A 13,855-nucleotide genomic window follows, 5' to 3' on the forward strand; every position below is an offset into this window, starting at 1 on the left:
CTTCTCTTCTCTTCTCTTCTCTTCTCTTCTCTTCTCTTCTCTTCTCTATTTTCTGATCTCTGAATGATTTCTAAGATTTCTTCTGGTTTTCGAATCTATGTTGTTCTTTGCAACAAAAATTGATTCTATTGACAATAATTGCTCTATGGGAGTATGTAATTGAAAAGGGCAATGTGAGAACATTGTCCAAACATTTTCATCAAAATATTTTCTTAATTCTTTACAATATTTATTTTTTTCAATGTTACTCATTTAGGGAATAAATGCATGGTTCCTTTCCCAGATTTGAAGACATTTTAATTCTATGGCCTATCCAACTTGATGCTTTCATTTTAAATTCACATACAAATGCATATAGTAGATTTTTACTGAATAGTTTTTGAATGAATGAATGAAAATTTGAGCATTATCTGCCACCTAATTTACTGTGACATTTTTCCTATTTGTTGCTCAGTTGTTTCTGACTCTCTGTGACTCCACTTTGGGTTTTCTTGGCAGAGATACTAGCATAGTTTGCCATTTCCCTCTCCAGTGAATTTTAAAGATGAGGAAACTGAGGCAAATAAGCTTAAGTGACTTGCCCAGGGTTATACAACTAGAGAGTCTGAAACTGAACTCAGGTCCTCCTGATTCCACTGCTCTATCCACTGCTCCACCTGACTGCCCTTTTTCTCCTATAACAATATGTTAATTGGTATTATAATTTTAGATTTGTATAGTGTTCTACATTTGTTGTTTTGTTTTATCCTCACAACAATCCTATGGATTAGGTGCTATCATTACCTCCATTTTATCAATGAGGAAATTGAGGTTTAGAGGTTAAGTCACTTTGCCCAGGGTTACACACAGGTAGCAACTATCTGAAGTGGGACTCGAGCTCAGGTCTTCCCGACCCTAAGTTTTACATTTTTATTTATTAGGTGATGCAAGAGTCCTGGTTATAGGGTACTGGACTTGTAGTTAGGGTCTGAATTTGAATTTTGCCTCAGACACTTTCTAGCTGTATGACTGGGCAGTCACTTAACCTCTTAGGGATGTTGTAAAGGTCAAAAGAGATAATATACAGCAAGCACCTTGCAAACTTTAAAGTACTACATAAATGCTATTATTATTCTTATCTTTGTTGTTATTTCCAAACAAAAAGAACTATTAGGAGTTAGTATGGCTTGGAATATAAATTTGACTTACTCATTTACTTCCCAAGCTCATTTTGAAGAGCTGTTAATTCACCACTGATAATATAACTAGTCAATTATAACTTTTAGAAACTGATAGGTAAGAATGTTTACAATTATATAATGCTAACATTAAGAAAGATGATATGTAATTTAGAAGCAGTAGATTTATTGATAAGTTGTCTAATAGCAAATTAAAACATAGACACTGAAGTGTTTCTTACCATTCCTTCCAGATCATCTTAATGAAGAAAAAATTATGGCTAATTTATAGCTAAAAACAAAGTGTGTTATTTACTGAAATTAAGGTTCTCTTGTAGTGGTCTAGGATAGTGTATTTGCTGCATAGAAATGCACATACAAATTATCAAAAGTATATAACAAAGGAAAATGTGTGATGAATAACAAAACAAAAATAATAGGGATGACTTCTGTGGATTATACAAATAGAGATAACACAAAAATTTATTAACTGCTTATTTTTTGCTGAGCATTGTCCTGCAAGCAGAGGCGATACAAAGCTTTGATGAACCATTGTCCCAAACTTAAGAGAGTAGAATGCAAGCTCCTTAGGAGCAGGGACCATCTCATTTTTGCATTTGCATCCTCAGGGACTTACACAGTCCCTGGAGCATGGCAGATGGTATGTTTAATAAATATTTCTGGATTGAATGATTGAAGGACCTTAGTAAGTGGGCTGTACACTAACATAGGTAGCTAATATATATATATATATAGTACTTATTTGATATGAGGGATTAGAGATTAGCAAGACAGTGTTATAATTCAGTTTGACAGGGAAAGTCATTATTGATATTAAAATTGGGAGAGCTCCCAGCACGAGGAAAAATTATTTGGCCAGGGGGAGGATGTAGAAAATAGTTCAAATAAAGGGGATGGAATGGTAAGAACACAGTTGTGTTTAGGGTACTAAGAATTGTCCAGTTTAGTTGTATATATAGTAATATTTATTGTTGTTGCTCATTCATTTTTTTCAATCATTTCTGACTCCTTGTGACCCCCTTTGGGTTTTTCTTGGCAAAGATACTGGAGTGGTTTGCCATTTCCTTCTCCAGCTCATTTTACAGATGAAGAAATTGAGGCAAACAGAGTTAGGTAACTTGCCCATGGTCACACAGCTAGTAAGTGTCTTAGGCCAGATTTGAACTCAGGAAGATGAATCTTCCTGACTCCAGGACCAGCATTCTATCCACTGTACCACCTAGCTGCCCCAATATTTATTACATGATGCAATTATAAAATTATCACATTGTTAAATTATAAACTGATAATTAGCTCCCAATCATGACCTGGTCAATGGATTAACAATATTGCAATAATTAAAATTATTGTCATTGATATAAAAACCTAAGGATTTTTAGAAGGTAATGACCACAAGAGCCATAACAATTGACCTAGCCAAGGTAACAAACATTTTGTTATTTGGTAAAACAAATAATGCAAATGAAATTCATTGACATAATTATTTCACTTAGGAGAAATGCCACCTAAAATTATAAACAGGTATATGACCATGGCAGAAGAGTAAAGGCCACTGTAGAGACTGAGAAACACTTAAAGAAAGATAGTCCTCATCCTGGCTAGTGGAGCAGTTTCATGAGAATGTAGAATACCATACTTTGGTGTAATTCCAGAAGGTGGCATTTGTAAATAAGTGGTTAGAAGGACATTTTTATCCCAGCAAAACATTAATGCCAAGTATGGGACTAGTAAAGACTGTATTGTTAAAATGAATCCTGAAGAATTGCATACCTAAGCTACAAAATAAAAAAAAAATGATGCAGATCCCTTCCAACTTTGCCTTTACATCCCTGGCACCTAGGAGAGTGCCTGGCATAATACATGCTTGCCAATTGACTATTGATAACTTCAACATTAAGATTCTATGATTCTAAAATTTTGTGTTTGTTCCATTCCTCTCAATCAAGCAGAATATTAGACCAAGCAAATATAGCTTCTTATAGATTTCCAATAGCAACTTTTTTGATGCAATGAAATGAATCCAAGGGATCCAGATATTCAAAATTCCAAATAAAAATTCCAAAAAAAGCAAACAAGACCTTGAGCAAAGGCAAACAATTTTTAATATGGTCTCATATTTCCATGAATAATAATACTTTTAGTCAGGCTTCTGCTTGAGTTAGCTTGATATTTTTAGTTATATTTAGAGAATGTGCCATTATGTTTCATTGTACTCAAGGAGATTTAGTTGATGTATTAAAATAATTTAAGCAAATATCATCTTAGAACCCACAAAAATGCCTAGTTAAAGAGTGCAGGTGGAAAGATGGCTAACATTAGTCTTATGAAATGGTCTTCATGTGATTACATGCTTTAAAATATATTGTATGTTTTGGATATTTTCCTAAGAGCACTAAACACACTAGAAAAAATGTGTTTATAGCTTACCTCTTCATTAATATACCAATACAGGGATGTATCCTTTAAAACAAACCAATATTTCTTCCATTTCTGTGAAAAATAGCTTTTGGCATCTTTCTTTTTCCAAAGCCAGCCCTCACAGTCTCCACGGCCAAGGTCTTTACAAGAAATTCGTCGTTTGCTCTTGCCTGCAATTGGACCTAAAGATATCAATGGATGAAACTACTTTTAAAAATTGTTCATTATGAAATTGTGAGAGAAACCTACATATCACAAAAAGGTACAACAGGACAAATGAATGCCCTTAGTTGGATATTTTTTGTTTATACATAGGCCACACACCTATGAATACCTTTCAGCTCTCTTTCATCTCTAATGGAATCTTAGTTTAGTAAGGAATTTGCTATCCCATCTATGCTCTGGATTATGAAACCATAAATTCTGATGAAAGTAACAGGCATTCCAGAATCTAGGACAGCACCTTAATAATAAATGCTTGTTGATTGATAGGTAGCTTTTTTTTCCCACTGGTGGCTGTGTTAACTAGAGTCATAAGATCATAATTTAGGAGCTGAAAGGGGCTTCAGAGGCCATCTAGCATAACATCTTCATTTTACACATGGAGAAACTGAGCCCAGGAAGGTCACACAGGTGGCAGAGGTGGTTCTGAGCCTAGGTCCTATTTTTGCAAATCTTTCTATTCCTTAAATATAAGAGAACAGAATTTAAAAGAAAACCTCTGACTAAATTAGAAAGACTAATTTGTTATACAATGACAGCATTTAAATTCTACCACAGTAGAACTGGGAGACAGTAGAGCATAAAAGGGCCTGGCATGCTATAGTCCATGGTGTAATGAAGAGTCAGACATGACTAAATAACCGAATGACAACAACCACAGCATCGTAATTATAATGCTCAGTATAGAGAGTCATGCACAACATAGGTACTCAGTAGATACTGAGAGTGAGGATTTATGTGTAATTTTCATTTCTTACCTTTGTTTTTCTTCTTTGATTTATGTTGTAGAGACGACTGCTGAAATGTCTAGAATCAAAGACATGAAATAATGGTGAATACAGAATTAGTGGACACTGTTCTGCACTCCAGGGTTGTTCTACTTAACAAGGATATTTAAATCTACAAGGTAATACTTAAACCTTGTACTTCTCCACCAAAAGCTTCCAAAATAAGGTTGCTTGTGGTGTTTGGCTTTCTTATTCATTTTCCTAGGAAGATAAGGCAGTAGCAAGGTGGCCTATTACACAGAGTGTCTGGAGCCCTAGGTTGAGGTCTTGCCTCTGTCACTTATTATGGCCATCTCATTTCACATTTCTAAGCTTCAATTGGTTTATCACAAAAATAGCATATAACTTGGAATAACCACCTCACAGGGTTTTTGTGAGGTGAGATCTTTGGAAATCTTTAGTATTCTAGAGAAATACAAGTTATTATCAGGAGAGATAGGCTAAATTTTTGTCCTTTTTATAGGTAAATTGATGCTAAAAATTGCAGATAGAGTTGACTAGACCAATGAGAGTATAAGTAAATGGAAACAAATCCAAGTGATCCAGTTATTTGGTGTGTAAGTAACTTGTCCTGGATCACACAGCTGGTATGTGTCAGAGGTAGGCCTTGAAGCCAGGGCTTCCTGGTTTCCAGGACAGTAATCTATCCACTATGCTGTGGTGTTTCCCTTTTCTTTTTGAAGTGAGCAATCCAAAAAAATCCAAGTCCATTTATTAATAGAAAGGTGGGTACGACTTGGGCTCTTTATTAGTTCTCAGAAGGTTTTGAACTTAAAGAGTGGTCAACTTTTATTAGTCCTCAGAAGGTTTTGAACTTAAAGATTGGTCAACTCAAGTCTTTTTTGCCTAGACTGTAGGTCTGCATATAGCACTTATCTCTTCCTGTGCTATTTGGACCACAGACAACATTGAACAGGACTACCTTCCTCTGTGAGAACTCACTATATGGCCAAGTGGGCTTACAAAACAGATAAACTAGATCACAATAATTCTAATTATCAAAAAATTCTTTAATGCTCAAAAAAGATTTGGGTAAATTTCCTTTAAGTAACAAATCTTCCAGTTGCCTTTAAAATTATCCCATTGACAAGGAGTGTATGTAAAAGAGATATAAAAAAGCTTTCCAGAGACACAGTGACAGTTTTCTTGACCTTCCAGGGTATTCCTAATGGCAGACCACTGGCCTTAATTCTTTTTCCCCCTTTACTGACTTATGAGGAACTGTCAGACTTCAAAAATTGATGTAATCCAATGATAGGTCTTTGTAGTTATTGTTAAATTGCTTATAAAAAGGAACATATTTTATTTTATTTTTCAATCTAGGGCTTAGAAAGCAAGCTATTAAAATTGTTATCTATTTGAAACACAATTCCTTTTCCCAATGAAAGCAACAGCATACAAGAAAGCTGCCTTTTCACAATTCTCAACTAAAACAAGCTATTCAGGCTGTCAGTTTCTATGGCAATGCACACCTCTCCTGATTTTAAGGGATTTTCAGATGACAGGGAGCTCAGTTAATGCTATGTCCTAAAGACTAAAGTTACACCACCTTTTTTGCAAATTGAGAAACAGTGAAGAAGGTGTAAGTCATATTTTTCTTCAAAAGTTTGGCAAATATCTTTCAAACTGAATGTTGATTCTCCATTTTGCATAATGACAGAAAAGTTACCAACCAAAAGGCTTAAATCTAGTTAATATAACCTAGCTAATATAACCTAGTTAAGTTTCTTAATATTGAAAATCAGAAGTGGATATGTTTTCCTTTAAAATTTATCCCCTAATTGAATAACTTTTTTTAAAAGACCTAACTCATGAAATCTAACTACTGTGCTATCCTGTAACATGTCTGATAAGACCACAGATGGAACATTGATTCATTGGTTGGATCCAGAAGATGCTCTCATGTTCTGTTTATTCCTGTCATGAAGGCCAGCCACGGCATAAAAGATTTCACTTCATAGTTATATCAAAAAAGATACTTTTATCTCCTTCAAATATTTTAGTGGCAAATAAAGATATATCTCTAATACAATAGACTTGTTTAGTCTCAGCTGTTTGACACAGTCCATCAATTTGTTAATTAATTGGTTTGACTAATTTCTCCTCTTGCCCCCATGAAAGTGGTTAATTCTCTCGCATTATATAGAGACATTCTGGGCCTGATCTTTTACTTTTACTCTCTGGTCTAGCTTATCTTCTGATGTGGGTCTTCACAGGAAACAATTAAAAAATGGCAGGAGAATAGAAAATGAAAAGAGTTGGCAAAGAATATAGACTGAACAGTCATCAAAAAAATTCTGCATACATGTTCATTATCTCATTACAATAACTTTATTTTTTTCTTTTTGGATTTAAATTTTAATTTTAGGAAAATATTTTTTTCTGTGGATTGCTTTTCTTTTTTTACCTCTCTCTTTTCTAATTCTTAAATTCATTTCTGGGAAAATTAAAATTGAAACTTGACACAAAATTCCAATTTCAGGTTTTGTTCCAAGTTAAGAACAGCATAGGTGTCACTGGATAGCAATCTATAAACTCTTTGTATTAATCATAGTGCCACATACTTGTAAAGTAGGTTAAGTTTTTTGCCTCCTACTATACTCTTCTATCCAATAGCTTGTGTCACAGAAAAAAGCACAAGATGAATACTTAATATATTTGAATTATTTTTAATAATTCAGATTTGGATAATTTGTTCACAGAACTTAATAATTTACCTCACAGGAAAATTATTTTCCAACATACAATACATGCATGTTCATGTTGTACTTAGCCTTTTCATGATGAAAAATAGTGGTGTGTGATATCCTTTAGGGCAGAGACTGATTTTTACTTTTGTTGTTATACCCCAGCATCAAGGATAGTGCCTGACACACTGTTGGCACTTAATAAATGCTTACTGTTTGATAAAAAATTATTTTTTGTAAAGTTAATCATCTTTTTGGTTGAATTATTTATTTTTCTCAATCCTTCTTTTCCTGAAATCATTTCATTTATTGATGTTACAATGTCTACTTTTGCATTCCTTCTAAGATAGAATGTTAATATGGAACAATTTTCTTATTCCTTAGGCATTATATGAATAAACATCTATTTAGACAAAAGAAAATTTAGTACACAACACTTTTCATCAATGACTGTGCAATTATATTAGTTTCTTTGCATCATTTCATCTGAGATTAAATGCCTTTATCTCTCTTCAATAAAAGAAATGAATGGAATTCATGAGAACACATTCAAAAGAAATGAATAAGAATGAATTAACTCCAAATATAGAATGCAAAAGACACTTTAAAGAGTGATTGTTATTATTGTACATTCTATGCATGATTGATTTTCATGATATATTTATAAAAAAACTGAAAAAATCCCCTTTAGCCTCTAATAATTATTTAAAAACTATATGCCTTGCAAAAGCAAATTACTTTTTGAAATGCACATTAATGGAGCTAAGTGTTCAAAATGCCTGAATTATTGCCTGCTTGACATACTAATGAAAAGTCACCAGAATAGAAGTGTGGTACATACAACTTCCTCCTGCTTGACAGGAAATCTGAAATAAAGTTACATTACTGTAAATTCATTATTAAACAGAACAGGTATGTATAAGTCAATATTTCAAAGGATCAGTGATGTTATTGACATGTGTCCCCTCCAACATTGTAGATGGTAGTCCTCACTTCATTCAATGGTTCCATCTTGTCTATGTCCTCCCCAAAATTCTCATTCAATTTATGTAAATACTTGACCCAATGTAGCATAGAAGAAAAAAAACACTAGATTCAGTGATGGAGGACCTAGGATAAAACTCTAGCTCTGCTATTTACTACCTGTGTAATGTTAGGCAAGCCATTTGATTGCTCTGGGCCTCAGTTTCCCCATATGTAACATGAAGCAGTTGAGCTAAATGATATTTGTCACTTTCATTTATAAATCTACAATGTTAGCATTCTAAGAGTACCAGTGCAACATGTGTGCTGTTCATCTATCATCCTTTACTCCTAAAACATAGCTGGCCCACTTTTGCTTACATCTTCTACACAACATATTTATGCCACTTCTCACTTAATAAATCAAAATGCTTGGAAGCTCGAACCTTTGTTTCCTCAGTCATTTCATCTGTCACTCACCACAGCCCTGAGAGAAAGGTTTCAGCCACAGTGGGTATGGATGGGATAGGTGTGACCCAGGAACCTCAGTGTATTCCTAGAGAGAACTGGTAGCAAAAGGCCTTCACTCAAAGCAGGGTCTGCTTATCCCCATGCAAGCCCAGGGAAAATCTATTCTAGATCTTTTCACCCAAGGTGGATAATTAGAATTTTCTATTTGGAATGGTTAAAGCTTTCACTAAGGAGGCTCAAGGTTGATAGAATAAGCATGATATTATGTGCAAACATCAGAAATATCTGGAAGACCTTAACATTGATGAGATTTCTCTTTCATGTGAATTCTCTAAGGGACACATTTTCATGATGGTAGTGGTATTATTGAATGTTTATGTCTGATTGCAACTACCAAGGAATCTTTTATGGACTTAAAATATGCATGAATTAATGCAGGAATAAGTCATTTATTTATTTACTATATAGAAAATGCTGTACTAAATATTAAAAATATAAATAGAAAAACAAGACAGTCCTTGCTTTCAAGGACTCACATTCGAATGAGGATACAAAAAACCATGGAAAGTTTTGGCTATAAATCAGATGGAAAATTCCTATGGTCCTTAAGGTGTAGGTGATAGATGGGGGAAAAAACCTTGCTGGAGGAGAACTCTTAAAACTAAAATTTGTTATGTTCAGCTAAATGCCTTCTTGTTATTAACAAACAAAAACATAGCAAGATATCATATTCTTTAAACCTTTCATTCGATTTGTAATTGTGGATATATGGTCTGCCATAGAATACTGTTTCTGAAAGTCTGTCTGTTTCCTTCTTAGAGTTTCATCAAGGATACCCTCAGGAAATGTATAGATCATTTTCAAAAATATTCCATAGAAAGGAGAAAGTAGTCATATGGTTCAGCAGTTATTGATGTCTCATCTTGATTGCTTTTTCATTTTTCATGCTTATTTCTTTTCCAGTCATTTCTGGACAGAAAGAAGATACAGGTGAGGAATTTTGGAAATAGATCACATTCATGGGGGACTTCAATTCTCCATACACCTGCTAGAGTGAGCTCTCTGCTAAAAGCTGAGTAGTCAATAACTTCTTGGCTTGCATTAATGATCACTTAATTCTTTAATAGGCAGAGTTTTGAAGATGATATTAAATTAGGAATGGGGATAGCTAGCACAGTGAATGGCAGATTCAGCATCCTTGGCAGGCTAGAGTATTGTGTTGAATCTAATAAAATTAAAATCAATAAGATAAAATATTATCTTAAATGAGTTAAAAAATCAACCTATAGTAAAGAATGGGGGAAGGCATGATTAAACAGCAATTTGTCTAAAAATGATATGGAGGTCTTAATAGACCACAAACTCAGTATAAATAAGCAATGTAATGTGGCAAGTAAGAATACTAATGTGATCTTGGGCTGCATTGAAAAACATGGCTTCCAAGAAAGAGGAGGTGATGGTGCCTCTGCACTTTGTCTTGGAGTAGTAACTGCAGGAGTATTTTGTTCAGGTTTGGGTGCCATAGTTTAGGAAGGACTGTCAAGGAGAGGTAGAGAATATCTAGGAGGGCAACCACAAGGACCTCAGCTTCATGTTATATGTATATTGGTTGAAGGTATTGGGAATGTTTAGCCAGGAGAAGAGAAGACAGCAATTTTCAAGTATTTGAGCTACTGTGTGGAAAGGTATTAGACTTGGTCTATTTCATCCAAGAGGGTAGAACCAGGAACAATAAATAAAAGTTTGAAAGAGGAAAATTTAAGTTTGCCAGGAAAAAGCAACAATTTTCTAACAATTAAAGGTGTTTGAAGGTGGGAATGGGCTGTCTTAAGAGTCAGTGAGTTCTCCCACAGTCCCATTTTCCATCAGATCCTGGACGACCACTTGTTTGGTATATCGTACGGGTTTAGCTTTCAATTGTGGTTTGAATCAGACGGGTGCTAAGGGCCTTTCCAACTTTAAAAATTCTGTGTTTCTCATTCTGAGATTGTGCATTTTCCCCCCAGGTATGTTAAAAAATTTTTTCACTTTCAGCTTGGGGTTCTTCTGTGTGTTCTTGGTTTGGTGCAGATGCTCTTTGCGACTTTGTCTTCTTTGGTTCTATTTCCACATCTACTTTCATGTGTGTGCACAGATAGAGATCTTATGGCCTAAATATGGCAGTTCCACAATGGTGAAATGTGTTTGGTATGGAAATGCTGACAAATTTGCTCCTTTTCCCCTCCCTTTTTTGTCCTCTTTCTAATTTTATCTAAAAATGCTCTTGGAAGTATCAGGCTTGGTTGGGTCTCACACCAAGTTTTCCAAAGACTTTGTTTTCTCTCTACTCTTCACAACTTTATAAGTTAACAACAAGTAATCTTAGACTATTTTTTTGTTGTTATTGTTCAGTCATGTTTGACTCTTGATGATCCCATTTGGGGTTTTCTTGGCAAAGATACTGGGGTGATTTGCCGTTTCATTCTCCAGCTCATTTTACAGATGAGGAAATTGAGGCAAACAGGATTAAGTGACTTGACAGGGTTACAAAGCTAGTAGGTGTGAAGCCAGATTTGAGCTCAGGAAGATGAGTCTTCTTGACTTCAGGCCCAGCACTCTACCCACTGTGCTACCCAGATGCCTCATTCTTAGATTATTGAGCTCTGTAATATTTTGTGAATGAGTTTACATTCTAAATTGCTATTGGTCTTTTATAATATGTCTCTTTTTTGGCTGAGGAAATTTCTATACTCTTTTGGCTTTATATGGTGGTGATTCCTTTATAGTTGTTAACATCCTGTAGGAAATGACAACTCTGAGGTACCACTTCACTATTTCTTTCTTTCTTAGACATCAGATTGGCTTACATGGTGAAAAGGAAAATAACAAATACTGCAAGGGATATGGGAAAAGAGATACACTAATTTGGGTCAAACCAAAATAGGTACATATGTTGTTTTGAAGAACATTTTGGAACTATGCCCCAAAATGTTATTAAACTGTGCATATTCTTTGACCCAGTGATAAAGAAAGTAGAAAAGGTCTCATATGTACAAGAATATTTATAGCAACTCTTTTTGTGCTGGCAAAAATTGAAAACCAAGGTGATGCGTATCAACTGGGGATTGGCTGAACAAGTTACAATATGTAAATGCAATAGAATACTAGTGTGCTGTAAGAAATGATAAGGGGTATGATTTTAAAAAATTCTGGGAAGAATTGAATGAACTCATACAGAATAAAGTGAGCAAAATTGGGAGGACAATTTATATAGTAATAGCAATATTGTAAAGATAATTAACTTTGAAAGACTTAGTAACTCTGATTAACACAATGACCAATAACAATTCTAAGGTCTTAATGATAAAACATACTCTTTACCACCAGAGAGAGAAAACTGATAAACTGAGTGCAAATTAAAGCATATTTTCTACTACTCCTTTCCTTCTTTCTTTCTTTGGAACATGGCTAATGCAGAAAATTGTTTTGTATGACTATATATTATTTTAATGGTTTTATTTTATTTTGCTTTCTCAATGAGTCAGCGAGGGGAAGAAGAGAGGGAGAGAATTTGGAACTGAAAATAAAATAAAATTGAATTAAAAAAAGAAAAAAATTCTGTGGGAAATGGTGATAGTATAGGTCATTGAGAACCTATAAAGTGCGTGTACTTATTTAGATGATATGTAAAAGCCTTCCTCATAAAGAAATATATTCAATTTACCCCCTGAATGCCATCATCCATAACATTTATTTTAATCTTGTTACATTCTTTTTTCTTGTTTTTTTAGTCTAGTCCAAACTACTTTGGAGTTGATTATCTCTCCACCAATTCTCTACAAGCTCTAGTCCCTCGGAACATTCATTAAAGCACCTGGAGGATTATGGGGCTAATATGTACAAATCAGCTGATTGTTTCAAAACAGAGGAAACCCTTTCCTGGAATGTGAGTTGCTTCTTTGCCAGCAATAAGTATGCTTAATTTTACTAAATGTTCCATTTCCTAATGAGCTAAATCCTTTTTGGTATGCTTAAATGTACATTTCTTTATCCAACCCTGTTAACAATCTTGATCCTGAGATTGCTTTATTGTATTTTATAGTTCAAATTTAAATTCAGGATGTGGCTGGTAAAAGTGTATTAAATCTGCATCAAAAGATATTTATGCAAATAGTTACATGATGAACTCTGAATGGATGTGTTGAATTCATAATTCCATGTACAAAAATAGAATGTGTTAAAATAAAGGACCATTATGGAAGCATTGTTGGTAATCTTCTTGACCATGGTGATGCATGCACTAGCATTCTGTTTGACTGGCTATAAAAGATGCTTTTTCAGACCTTTGTCTGAAAAGACCATTTGTCTTCTCATTTTTGTTCACAGATGTTCTGTTCAATTCTCCCGTCCCTCCAACGCCACCCTCATCCCACAACACTTTTTATATGGGAAAGGCAGGAGATAGGGAGGGTAATTTAGGTCATTCTTTTTCCTGAATGTTTTGGAAGTGTTTATTTCAATTTTGGAAGAAATCATCAATTTCTTAGGTTTCATTTTGAAAGCTCTACCCATAATACATTCTTCTCAAATTGTAAGTGGCCAAAGTTTAAAGAAAAAAATGCAGTCAGATTGCTCTCTCTTGTTGCCATGAAGCATCTTTTTCTCACTTTAATTTTCTGCAAAATGCTTAGATTCTTCAGTGACTAAAAAAATCTATTGCTTTATTGATAAGAAAAATTGCTAAGCACTATTCAAGCACTAGAGACAAAGATACCTCATTCCTCCTTCCATTTTCTGAGTAGAGAAGAAATTATCTGATTAAGCAGCTTAAAGGGAAGCATTTTTCTAGATTCCATATTTTGGCATGATCCAAAGAATGCTAAATCTGGGCAAATCAGGGTGGTGATGGAGGAGAGGTATTGTGTGTGTGTGCGCGTGTGTGTGTGTGTGTGTGTGTGTGTGTATGTGCAAGGCAAAGTAGCTGGAGGAGAAAAAAATCTCAAATCAAAAAATATTTATTTAAGAGATCTGAAACATGTTATGGCACATAAAATGCACTCTTTTTTTTTATAAATATGCCCCAATATATCCCTTTAAATTACTATATCAAGGCTTCTCATCCTACATTCCGTTGCCTTTGAATATCCTA

At 34.4% G+C, this 13,855-nt stretch overlaps 1 protein-coding gene across 4 annotated transcripts in view; it reads right to left on the bottom strand.

Moving 5' to 3' along the window:
- The window catches only part of CNKSR2 (connector enhancer of kinase suppressor of Ras 2), a 334,822-nt gene that overhangs the window by 77,184 nt on the left and 243,783 nt on the right, over positions 1-13,855 (bottom strand). For all 4 annotated transcript variants that reach the window (XM_027868521.1, XM_027868512.1, XM_027868505.1 and 1 more), the window contains 2 exons: positions 4,577-4,625; positions 3,606-3,778 (listed from right to left, as the gene is read on the bottom strand). In XM_027868521.1, coding sequence (XP_027724322.1) covers positions 3,606-3,778; positions 4,577-4,625 — 222 coding nt within the window. The remainder of the gene's footprint in view (positions 1-3,605; positions 3,779-4,576; positions 4,626-13,855) is intronic.

The sequence above is a fragment of the Vombatus ursinus genome, unplaced genomic scaffold (assembly GCF_900497805.2).
Source record: "Vombatus ursinus unplaced genomic scaffold, bare-nosed wombat genome assembly UNPS02001419.1, whole genome shotgun sequence".
In the NCBI taxonomy this organism is placed as follows: Eukaryota; Metazoa; Chordata; class Mammalia; order Diprotodontia; family Vombatidae; genus Vombatus; species Vombatus ursinus.